A 13,168-nucleotide genomic window follows, 5' to 3' on the forward strand; every position below is an offset into this window, starting at 1 on the left:
CAGGACTCCCAGGTCCTTCTCTGCAGAGCTGCTTTCCAGCAGGTCAGCCCCCAGCCTGTCCTGGTGCCTGGGGTCATTCCTCCCCAGGGGCAGGACCCTGCACTTGCCTTTTTGGATCTTCATGAGGTTCCTCTCCGCCCATCTCTCCAGCCTGTCCAGGTCCCTCTGAATGGCAGCACAGCCTTCTGGTGTGTCAGCCACTCCCCCCAGTTTTGTATCATCAGCAGACTTGCTGAGGGTGCACTCTGTCCCTTCATCCAGGTCATCGATGAATAAGTAGAACAAGGCTGGACCCAGGACTGACCCCCGGGGGACACCACTAGCTACAGGCCTCCAACTTGACTCTGCACCACTGACTGCAACCCTCTGAGCTCTGCCATCCAGCCAGTTCTCAATCCACCTCACTGTCCACTCATCCAGCCCTCACTTCCTGAGTTTACCTAGGAGGATGTGATGGGAGACAGTGTCAAAAGCCTTGCTGAAGTCCAGGGAGACAACATCCACTGCTCTCCCCTCATCTACCCAGCCAGTCATCCCATCATAGAAGGCTATCAGGTTGGTCAAGCATGATTTCCCTTTGGTGAATCCAGGCTGACTACTCCTGATCACCTTCTTGTCCTCCACATGCTTAGTGAGGACCTCCAGGAGGAGCTGTTCCATCACCTTTCCAGGGATGGAGGTGAGGCTGACAGGCCTGTAGTTTTCTGGCTCCTCCTCCTTGCCCTTTTTGAAGACTGGGGTGACATTGGCTTTCTTCCAGTCCTCAGGCACCTCTCCTGATCTCCAGGACCTTTCAGAGATGATGGAGAGTGGCCTAGCAATAACATCTGCCAGCTCCCTCAGCACTCGCAGATGCATCCCGTCAGGGCCCATGGATTTGTGGATGTCAAGTTTGGACAAATGATCTCTAACCTGATCCTCCTCGACCAAGGGAGAGTCTTCCTTTCTCCAGACTTCCTCTCTTGTCCCCTGGGTCTGGAATTCCTGAGGGCTAGCCTTAGCAGTGAAGACTGAAGCAAAGAAGGCATCCAATAACTCTGCCTTCTCTGCATCCTTTGTCACCAGGGCACCCACCCCATTCAGCAGCAGGCCCACATTTTCCCTAGTCTTCCTTTAGCTACTGATGTATTTGAAGAAGCCCTTCTTGTTGTCCTTGACATCCCTTGCCAGATTTAATTCCAAATGGGCCTTGGCCTTCCTCGTTGCATCCCTGCATGCTCTGACAACGTCCCTGTATTCCTCCCAAGTGGCCTGTCCCCTTTTCCGCATTCTGTACACTTCCTTCTTCTGTTTGAGTTTTGCCAGGAGTTCCTTGCTCATCCATGCAGGTCTCCTGCCCACTTTGCTGGATTTCTTACTCAGAGGGATGCACCCATCTTGAGCCTGGAGGAGGTGATGCTTGAATATTAACCATCTTTCTTGGACCCCTCTTCCTTCTAGGGCCCCTCCCCCATGAGATTCCTCCAAAGCAGGTCCCTGAAGAGGCCAAAGTCTGCTCTCCTGAAGTCCAGGGTTGCGATCCTACTTATTGCCCTGCTCCCTCCTCGCAGGATCCTCAACTCCACCATCTCATGGTCACTGCAGCCAAGGCTGCCCCCAACCTTCACATCTCCAACCAGACCTTCTTTGTTTGTTAGTACAAGGTCTAGCATTGCACCTCTCCTCGTTGGCGTCTCCACCACCTGTGTCAAGAAGTTATCCTCAATGCTCTGCAGGAACCTCCTGGACTGTTTGTGCCTAGCTGTGCTCTCTTCCCAGCAGGTGTCAGGGTGGTTGAAGTCTCCCATGAGAACCAGGGCCTGTGATTGTGAGGCTACTTCCAGCTGTCTGTAGAAGGCCTCATCTACTTCCTCCTCCTGATCAGGTGGCCTGTGGTAAACCCCCACAGCCATGTCACCCATGTTAGCCTGCCTTTTAATCCTTACCCATAAACTCTCAACTTGCTTTTCCCATATCAGTACTTCAAGCCACTTGCTTAGAGTAATTTGATGCTCCAAAAAGCAAACCAGCATGCAAGAAGCAGAGTTTGTTTTGAAATCTCTTGCAATTGTCTCCTCTCCCCAAACAACGTGGAGTTAAACAAAACTTATTAAAATGGAGAATGCCATGACCATTTACTCATAGACAAATATGAGAGAAACAAGATTTCTCCTACTGGCAGTGAAGTTGCATCCAAAAGAATATGCGAAGACCTCAACAAATTGCCATATTTAGACAGAATGATAAAACACTCCTCTCTAAATAATAGTGTGGTTCAGATTAAAGTCTTATAAATACAATTACTCAGATAAATGAAGGTTAAAGACTTGAAGTCATAATGGATACATTGTGTCAGAAGCTGTTATCAAAAGTGCAGAATGACAATATTGATGATTAAGGTAGCTTTTATCATGTAGTTGTATGGCATTTCTTACTTAAACTAAAATACTGTAAGACAAATGTGAAATGCCTCAATGGAAGACAAGTTCCAAGCTGCCCTCTCCTGTACCATTTTATGGATCAAAGCTCAAAACATAACAAGAGCTTACAAGCAAAAACAACATAGTGAATGACACACAGAAAAAAATATTCCATGACTATGGCATGTGCTCATGTTCAGAACAACCAACTTTTTATTAAAAAAAATTTAAAGTAGGTTCATGGCCTAATACAAAAGTTATAGAAGTCACGTGCAAGAAAAGAAGCTGTCATGAAGTAGGAGAAAATACCTTGTTTTGACTTTTGCAGACAAAACCCATGGGTTTGTTCATAACTTTTAATCAGCTTTGTGAGAAAAGCATAACATCCTGACTGATAGTCCAAGTTACTTGCTTGTCATGTCTTTTGAATGAAACAAGAGCTTGAAGGAAAGGTAGTATTTTGAAGTTGTTTGTCCTAAAAGGACCATAGCTTTATTTATTAAAAATCAATCCCCATCATCCCATTATCTGAACAAAGCAAGACAGACTTCTGTACCCAGAGCAGCGCAGCCTTGAAACATCACAAAAACACAAATAATTTGCTGTCAGGATTTCTGTTAAGGACATGGTAGATAGTTCAGAGAACTCCAGCAAGGAGAAGCACCTTTCAAAATAGGACACCCAAGCCCACAGACATGAAAAGATTGCTGGCACTGCCCAACTATGATGGAACTTTCAGACTCAGTTTGTTCCCTTACCTTTGGACTATTGCACAAAGCTCAAAGCACTGACAGAAGCTTCACACAAACATTCCAAAAAAAAATCCTCTAACCCCAAAGGGACTAAGTACATATCTGTTTCCCTCTATTTCTGTCAGATTCTATTTGTTACTTTAAGAGAAAAGGGGCTGGTTTGGGGATGGGTGGATTCTCCCTCCTTTATGGTTTTGGAAAGAACACATACACAAATACACAAAAAAACCACTCCGTTTACCTCCACAGTTATGATAATACCCTGATCTTTTTCCATCCACTTCCAATGAGTTCCTAACAAGTAAGATATTGCTTTATTGCCTGAATATGCACACCCTGTGGCAAAGTTTACTTCAGTTCAAATTAGCAAAAATGTTTTCATCCTCTTAACTGAATTATGCCAAGTTACCTTCCATCAGTTTCCTCTGTACTTTGGTCCATGCTTAGTGACATGTTGATATGTTAACAAACATTTGCAAACTAAAAAGCTAGGTATTTTGCAACCAGTTATTTATTTACACTCATTTTTCAACAGGGGAGGTGAAATAAAACAGGAGCAGAATTATTCTTCCACAAATCCTCTTGGGAAGTTCATGAACCTACTCCTGCCCTCTCTGCTCCGGTTCCCTATGCTGGATAGATGGAGTCAGACATACATAGACACAAAATAAGATATCTTGGCAGCCTTCAGTGAATTCTCACCATAAGCACTTTCACATCCTCCAGCAATCAAGCAAGCCAAAGCATTTCATAAGAGCAACCCAGAGCTTAATAAATATATTTAAGAAATTAACAGAAGTTTTTGCCATTTATGCTGCAGCCTCTTGCAAGGGTCTAAAAACCTCACCTCCAGATTCAAGGAACCAAAAGGAGCTTTTCACACAAAGCTGTTACCAACAAACTGCTTATAAGAAGGTGCTTAAGATGTACACAAGCAGAGAAAGGGAGAGAATTAGGTTTTACCAGTTGGCATCGCAAAATTCACCAAAGTATCTGGAAGTCTAGTACAACATGAAAGTTTATCCACAGAGTAGAAATAATTTTTTTTTCCTCCATACTAACACTTTTTAATCTCTCAGCACAAATCACAGATCAGTTCTGCACTAATAGTGATCCTGAAGTTAATCATCAGAACACTATTTCCCCAAACTGTAAAAGACAAAGTAAAAAGAAGCAGGGCAGGAGTGAAAAGAATTGCCACATATGGTGCAACCCAACTTCAACCAGAATCCAGGACATCACAAAGTGTTTTAGTTCTGTTACTGGTGGTGAGCTGATTTGCTTGTCTTCTTTACCTGCAAAAGCACTATATTACTGTAATTTGGCAAGGTAACAGTGTGAAATGAATGTATCCCAAGTTGTCCCTTCATGTTAGATATACAAAATGAAGAGAGAAGCCAAAAGAGAGGGCAAGTTATTTTTACACAGCTCCTTAACACATCTCAATGGAGACTGATTCTGTTCAGCAAACGTACTGGAAGCTCCCAGCACACCAGGTGCTCCCTGTCATGTAAATTGGACCTTTTTATTACCAGGATTGTACCTGAGCAGAAGACAACAGAAGGGGGGGGGGAGGAGGGACACGTGAGCTCTGCCACAGTCTCTGTGGCTGTTCAGCACGTGAAAGTGCTTCTAGGTACAGCCCCTCAGACACAGCATAGCTCAGAGCACGACCACCTGCTCCATGCCTCTTTCTGGGCAGACTAGTCATGCTCAGTCCCAACCTCCAACCATACACTAGCTCTTTAAGTGAGGAGGGATTCAGCAAGGAAACAGTGCAAGAAGGGGATAGATGATCCCTGCCCATGCAGAAAATGGGATAAATTGGCATTAAAAAAAAATTAGTAGTATATAACATCATCTTTAAGGCTCTGCAGATGCCTGCCATGAACCCAGAAGGGACGAAAAAATTTATCCCTTACAAAGATATTACCTATATGGAACACGATGCTGACTGCCTATTTACACATTTCATTTTCTGATTTTCAGTGGAACGTTTTCCCCTATTAGCACCTGATAACACAAACAATACCATTGAGCACCAGTTTTACTGCTCCAGTTATCGAGTGACTGCTTTGTTTTTTTTCCTAAATTATTGTTTGAGGAAGGGTAGAGGGGGATGTTTAAGGACAGGGTGTCTGAGGTGACTGTATTGTGTTCTCACAAGAGAATAGAAAAATGAAGCACAGCCTTTTGTGTATCACTGCACTATATAATTCAGGAAATTCCTTCTTATGAAGGCAAAATATTCATTCATATTTTGGGGAATATTTGAAAAGAAGAAGATTTTACCTTGTTTTATAAATATTTTCCATGGCAATATGGATATTTTATTACTTCCCATTTCCCTACTAGAGCACAAATTATAAAATAATGTCTGCATCTTAAGTTGGGTGCTAGTTTTGCTCTCACTGAACTCAATGACAAACCACTCGTGAAATTCACAGGTAGCTGGTTTGATCCTTTTATCCAGAATTTCCAAGATACACATTTTAAACATATTATACTGACCAACTACTGACTGTAAGAAACTTCTCTTCACTGTTGCCTTATTTTCCTCATGCTCAAATATCCCCAGGTTGTTTATCTTCATTTATTATTTCTCAATATATGCTTGTGTTGCAGGCTCTTCAGAGCAGGCAATTTTTTATTAACATTCTGGGTATTACATATCCATATGATGTTCTAATTTCAGGTCTTAAAATATTGCTTTAATACAAATTAAACAATACTGATAGTGATTAATCAAGAAAGTGTTTCTGGGACTTTGGATCCATAGATAGACCCATATTGTGAAGCTCAGGTGTGAATACAAACTTCAGAGAAGTTTGAGGTTCACTTTAAGGGACATTTGAACATCATTCCTTTCTAATGCAAAGTTCAGGTTTTATTTGTAGCTCATAGTGACATTTCACCATTACCACACATACCATGCCAGTGATTAGTTTTTGAAGGAGTGTACCTGAACAGTGAACTCATTTTGCTGCTCTTGCTAACCATCACTGGTCAAATTAACAGAATAAAATAAACTCCATATACGTGGTTGCTGCCTTAATTTTGACCAGTCATTCCCCCCCAAAAATACATCCTTATTCAAATATGATCTAGATTGTTAGAAGAGGGAATTGTAGTTGACTTGGCTTCAGCTTAGCATAAGTCTGACTCTTGCTTAGCATAAGTGCCTAAAGTAGGTTAAGCCTGCAGGCTACAGGACTGAACTGTAATCTGAAGAACATTGTTGACAACACGACTGCAAAATCAGCTAGAACCAGCCGTCAAGGGTACAGAACAGTGACCAGAATGAACAGAGGTAACGGCTGACCTTCAGATAAGATAAGGTACTGTGGAGCAGGAACATCTAGCAACCGTCCCAGGAGGTAGACGTGAACCAATCAGAGGGAAAGAGATCACCGACTCAGTAAAGAAGATTGGAAGAGACTTTCACTGGCAGGCGGGGAAATAAGACTGTAAAAAGTATAATTACCTAAGAATTCTTTTGTTCTAGGTCCCTCCCCGAAGGCACCCAGCTCAAGCTGTTACTCTGTTGTACCGTCATTTAATTAAATAATTAATTTTGCTGTTATATGTGCGTGAGACTGTGTGTGAAACTCTGCTCCTTGGAAACCTAGGGTTGAACTGTTTCCATAACAAGATGGACAATTCTGCAACAGAAAACTACTAAAGTAAAAATTACTGATTATGCAAGACCGTTATTTTTGTCAGAAAAGTTCTACTTGAAGATACTCAAGAATCACCAATAAGTAAGGAGTTCCCTGAAAGGTAGCTTACTACATTACCATGCAAAATACAACTTTACTCATTTTCCTTCAGGGTAGAGTTTACTTCCTAGTTCCTCCAGTAATGCTATGTTGATAACTATAATGAAAATTTTGAAAAATCTAACAAGCATTCAGCTTTAAAGCCCAAACCTCAGGCATTTCCCGTTATTGTTCTTATTTTTCTTCCATTTCCTTCAGTTGTCTAATGCAATTCAGAAAGTGTTAGCCGCAAAGACAGTTTACCCTGAACTTTTGTTCAGTTCTAGGGAATTTCTTCTAGTCTTTGATCAAAAGCTCTGCAGCTCTATCCCACAGGCTCCATGTTGTTTTTCAGGACTTTTCACAATGCCTGTCCTCTTTTATGCTACCGTAAAGAGCAGAGACTGGTCACGAGAAGGAGGTGAAAGAAAAGGAGATTACCATCCCAGTGAGTTAATATGTGCCATCTACATTTCTGCTCTGCTCAAATTGCATCTGTTCTAGGAACTCTCCTCTATACAAAATATAGAGATACCAAATATACATTAGATAACTCTGAAAAGAACACTGTCAAGGACAAGTGAGATTCACCAAAACATACAACCATGGGGAAAAAGCTTCTGTGATGCTACATCATAAGCACAAGTGAGAGGAAAGACATAAGGTTAACAGGAACCTACCAAAAGATTACTTACCACTCTCTCCACAGACCCTCAACCACACATCTTAAGATCAAAAGCTTGTCTCCTTTAGCACACAGCAAAGCACCTTCTAGGCCTCTCAGCAAGATAACAAGTTTTGTGTGTGTGTGTGTGCGTGTGCACATGTGCGTGCATGTGTGCATTTAAATACAATTCCACCCACAGCTCTAGACGCGGGTGGATGAGATCAGTACAATAATACTGTACTGGAGCTGTTACAGGTACCTCCATCTGGCTGTAAAATAAACGAACAGGCTGAGATTTCCCCTTCCACAGGAACATGAGCACTTGCCACTCTCCAGCTGCCACTTCAAGGCACACACAGAAGCTCTAGAAAATGCATCCATCAAAAAGTGTCAGTGTGACAGGATGCACTGCAAACGCACCTTCCCCTCTTGCTGTTGTTTAGCTTTAAACCTGTTACCCCAAGGCTGCATTTACAGTATAGTTTGAGAATCTATGCTGTATGCAAGAGGTACTTCAAACTGTCAAATATTTATAATCAAACTCATATCAGAATAAGCTTCATTTCTTATCATCTACCTCCCTAGACTGACTCAACTAACATTCTACTCCAGGAAGCATCCCATGGGGCTGGGCAGTGGAAGGGAGAGAAATGGGATCTGTGATAAGAAAAAACAGAAGTAGAACAGTTTGAACCAAAATTCTGTATTCCTATTTATGTCTGTTTCTGCCCTTACTTACCTGGCAAGTAAGTGAAACACACAATGTGATGGCCCTTCATCTAGACTGTTCTTATGCAGAAGCCCATGGTAAATGCTTGTACAAGCCATAACAATTATGGACAATATAAAAAACAACTCTGTTTACCTTTCATCCCAAACTTGGAGTGTCTTCCAAACTTCAGAATAATTAGCATTATCACTAAGCCAGTGCACACCAATGCTGCAATTCCCACCACAACATAAACCTAAAAAAGAGGACAAAAACAGACCTACTTGTTTTGTTCTCATGAACTATCTTCAAATTCATTCACCATAAATTCAGATTAACCCAATTAGGTAAAGAAATTCATTTGAAATAGGAAACATTTGCACTCAGATCAAGGAGTACAGAAGGAAGCCACTTGTTGAGGTTTCTTCCACCCTGCAGAGAAGAGGGATTTAGACACTTCTGAGAACCACTTTTCTCAACATCCTACGCATTCAAAGCATGTGGGAGGGAATGCCCTTTTCTTTCCAGTTGAGTGGCATGTTATAAGAAAACAAATTTAAAAACAAGTATTTTCTTATAAGCTTTTTTAATGTGAGGGTGATTGAACACTGGCACAGGTTGACCAGAGAGATTGTGGAGTCTCCATCCTTGGAGATGCTCAAAACCCAACCAAATATGGTCCTGGGCAACCTGTGCTAAATGACCCTGTTTTGAGCATGGGGGTTGGACTAGATGATCTCCAGATGTGCCTTCCAACCTCAGCCACTCTGTGATTCTCCTATGAGGAGAGATGAGACTGTCTAGGATCCTCCTGATCTTTCAGCAGTCTATCTCCATGAAGCAAACAGTGTCAAGGTGAGGGACTGGAGGCTGTCAGAGCTATGGCCCCACTGCACTTAATAGACAGAAACAGAACAAAAGAGAAGTTTTAGGAACTCTGCCATCTGTCCTTACTCTTATAACTTTTCACTCCCCAACCATCGACACTAGAGAGCCACTGGGTAGGCTTTCTCCCATCCTGCACAAAACAGATTCCTCCCCCACCACTTCCAGCCATATGTACTGAGACAATATCTAGCCTGCATAGCCGCCTCTTCTATTCTTTCTCAACTCACAATTCACCCACTGGTTCACAAATGCACACACTCTCCACTGCTCAACACCTTGTGGCATCATCAATGCCTGGAGCAGGGAGGCAGCAAAACTAACCAGACCGGCCACCCGCTACCAGTTTCCAATAATTCAGCAGAGTCCAAGACAGCATAAGAGGCAAGGCACCAAAGAAGCAGATCCACCAATTCAGCTGCCTGTATAAGATGTGCTACAAATTATCTTAAAAAACTACATTAAATCACATGTTAAAACATACAATTAGAATTTGAAAGTTCATTACAGCATGTCCTCTTTGTGAGCAGTAGCTGAGTTCTGGGATTGGAACTCAGGCAACAGTCTTTAAATTACCTTCAATTTTAATTTTGTAAATAAAGAGTTGCTCTCCTTGGCTAAAATTAGAAGCAAAGTCTTGAACTAGCAAATCACAGTTAGTTGTTCAGGCAGGCATGAAACAAATTAACAATTTTACTTGGAATGAAAAGTGATCTACTCTTTCAAAAAAGATGGGAGGGAAAGGTGAATCAATTTCCCCGCCCCTTAAGCTTGGATAACAACATAGTAATGGCTCTGGTGTTCTGGTACATTAGGGTCCCATTACAATCTCTGCAGTTTCATTAGCTGAATAGTCGAAAAGTCTGCCAAGGTTACAGATCAGGAAACAATGTATATACTTACAGTGATGCTATCTTCATTCTCTTTGTTGGAAACATCCGTAGAAGTGATTTGATTACTGTTATTTGTGGTGTCTCCAAGATCATTAGGTGTGGTTTCATACTCTTAAGAAAGGAAAAAAAGGTTGCTTTTATAACTTCGTAACCTTAGAGGGGAAATGGTTGTCTGTCTTTATTTCATTTCTATAATACCATAACACTAATCACACCTCTTAGCATCCCAAGTTCTTTGAAAACAGTACCTTTTTTTCTATTGTACCTGATACATTTTGGGGGGGGTCCTTGTGGCAGGTAATTTTGAATAAATGTGCTATGACTGACAGACTTGAAAAAAGAAGCTGCTTCTCCATGCAGCATTATAGAGAAGGAATCTACACCATAATATATATTAGAAAAACTAGAGTTAAATAAGAGCTCCATCCATAAAGCTATTTTTTATGTGCTTCTGACTTACCATTAAAAATGAAAGACTGCCCTCTACACTGAACTTTTCTAGCTTTGTATTCAGCCAAATATAGGACAGCCTTAGAAATTAGCTTGGGGACTTTCTGTTTAGCAGAAGAGAACTTAGCAGATGACCTTTTAGCTAGTTTATTGCTATGAAATGTGAAATAACTGTTTTTCTTGGGTCAAAAATAATCAGAAATACTGTTGTGTGCATAGAGATTACAGTCTAACATGTTGACCTGTCATACAGGTAAACCTTAAAAAAAAAAAAAAAAAAAAAAAAGGTAAGTGCCTGAGATGGTCTGAAGAAGTTTGATTTATCAAAACAATACTACTCATAGATCTGCAGGAGTGAATCCAGGACAATTCCATCAAAAGAATAAACGTGTTTCATTTTTAAATAATTATAAATAAAGCCATGTGCAGTCTATGATTTTCTCTCAGAATTATTCAAACAAGATAACAAGAATTAAATAATACACATATGAACTTTGATGCATGCATTTAAAAAAGGCTAAATATATTATTACATCTAGAAATATACATAATGTTTCAATTTTGAGCATAATATGGGTGTAGATGAAAGAAAAACAAACAAGGACAATAAGTGCATTTATTACAAATGCACCTCCAGCACTGTAATTTTAATTTGCAATTAATTGTGTATTTATCTATATTTTTATTAAAATAATTGCCACAAGCCTACAGATGAAATTGTGACTGTGAATATGAAAAAGTAAAATGCAGAGCCATAGCTCACACAAACCGCAGAGGCAGGAACTCTTCTGACCTCAGAGCTGCCACCAGGCAAGGGGAGGGAGGGACTGGGCCTTAGTAAAGTTCTTCTTTAGCTCTCAAGGCTATTCTGGAGAGCTCAGCTGTCAATGCTAGCAACAAGCTGCACCGGCCTTGATCTTCATGCATGCACAAACACACTTCCTTTCTGCACAGCACTCATCAGGCTGCAGATTTCTTTGCTATTTGAATCTACGCAGCTACTTCTGCCACCAATGCTACAGTTGGTCCAGCCAGGTTGTCTAACCAACTCATATAGTCTATTCTGGGTCTACACCATACATGCTAAAGGACAGGATTTTTTCAAGCCGTAGTACATATCAAGTCTATGGAGCTTTCATGAGGAGAAAAAAATAATAATAATTTCCTGCCTTTTACCATTTAAATTCTCCAACTCAACACTGCATCCCTATGTCTATAGTTTCCTCTACAGCAAAGTTAAAATAGTAATGAAAGGCTAAAGAACAGCAATCCTTACTTCTTGCAAAATAAATCCCACCTGAATTCCTTGCTTGCACAAGTGGCCTGGATACTGAGACAAGGAGTTGTGCAGTCCATCCATGACTGTGATTACAAGTTTTGCCACAGCAAAGGAGAGTTCAGTTTTATTCACCTACAGGCAGCACCTATGCTCTTGATCAGCAAAGAATCCAGTTTATAACAAGTATCTTGGGCTATAAGGCTGGGCTTTCTTTATGATTTGCTGGCAATATCTTCACTATGATAGCTTTGACCATATAATAGGACCAATGTATAAAATAAATATTAAGAGCTTTCGTTGCTCTATCTCTATAATATAAATGTTTAAGAGGAAAATTTATTGATTTTAATTTTATCCTGCAAATAGTGGGGGACAAAAAGCTGATGAACTGTATTTGCAATTGTGCTTATATTCATTTCTACCCTAAGCTACTGGAAAACATACACTGAAGAAAGGACTAGTGAGAACGATGCAAAGTATTTAAGGTCTGGGTCTGTAAATCTCCAAATACAGTATTATATTAAAATGGGAAAGGGATAAAGTAGGCCGCTTTGGTATATCAGTGCTGCATTGCCATTTCCCACTGTATAACTGAACAATTTGTATTTGAATTAGTGCTAGATTTTCAAAGCCTCTTGAAACAGGTAAGCCAGGCAAGGAAAACATGTACAACAACTATCCAACCAAAAAGGGGTAATTTTGAATTAAACAAGTTCCTGTTCATTTTATTATGAAATCCTGATATAGACACACTGCATTCAGATACAGACAGGGTCACGCCTCTTGACTCACGCTATGTGGGACTCCGATTGCTTCAGGGCTCAATTCCCTGGTACTTAGTACCTTGCGCAGCCACATATATCAATGCCAACTGAGGTAAATCACAACTCAAGCAGGGTAGTACTTTACAGCCATTTTATAAGCAAGGTGTAAAGCAGCCGGGATACAGAAAAAAAGCAGTCACAGGCACCAGGGAGTCATTTTGCAAAATACTCCTGGGAGTCGTTTTACAAGGCATATTGTCTCCTTCATTTTTTATGATCACATTAGTTTATGTTTTTCTGCCATGCTGCTTTTTCTAAGCACCAAAGAAGCCAACTTAGCATTTGATTTCCTACTCAGCCTTGGGCAAGTCCTTTTATTTCTGTGTCTCAGTCACTTCTCATACAAAAGAGTGGTAACCCCTCTTCCTTGCCTTTCCCACAGGGCTCTGTGGAGATGAGTTACTGGGGATTAACAACTCTGTTGTGCTTCACACACATGAAGCACCACATGCACAGACCCCCCCCCCCCCCCCCCAGCAAACATAACATCACATACACTTTTGTCAGCTCAGCAGCTCTCCCCTTTCCCACAATATTTTTAAAACACTTAGT

At 41.0% G+C, this 13,168-nt stretch overlaps 1 protein-coding gene across 4 annotated transcripts in view; it reads right to left on the bottom strand.

The window, feature by feature from the left end:
* The window catches only part of LOC104150004 (BDNF/NT-3 growth factors receptor), a 213,159-nt gene that overhangs the window by 147,567 nt on the left and 52,424 nt on the right, over positions 1-13,168 (bottom strand). For all 4 annotated transcript variants that reach the window (XM_068924589.1, XM_068924588.1, XM_068924590.1 and 1 more), the window contains 2 exons: positions 10,074-10,174; positions 8,442-8,541 (listed from right to left, as the gene is read on the bottom strand). In XM_068924589.1, the coding sequence (XP_068780690.1) occupies positions 8,442-8,541; positions 10,074-10,174 (201 nt within the window). The remainder of the gene's footprint in view (positions 1-8,441; positions 8,542-10,073; positions 10,175-13,168) is intronic.

Source organism: Struthio camelus, chromosome W (assembly GCF_040807025.1).
Source record: "Struthio camelus isolate bStrCam1 chromosome W, bStrCam1.hap1, whole genome shotgun sequence".
Lineage (NCBI taxonomy): Eukaryota > Metazoa > Chordata > Aves > Struthioniformes > Struthionidae > Struthio > Struthio camelus.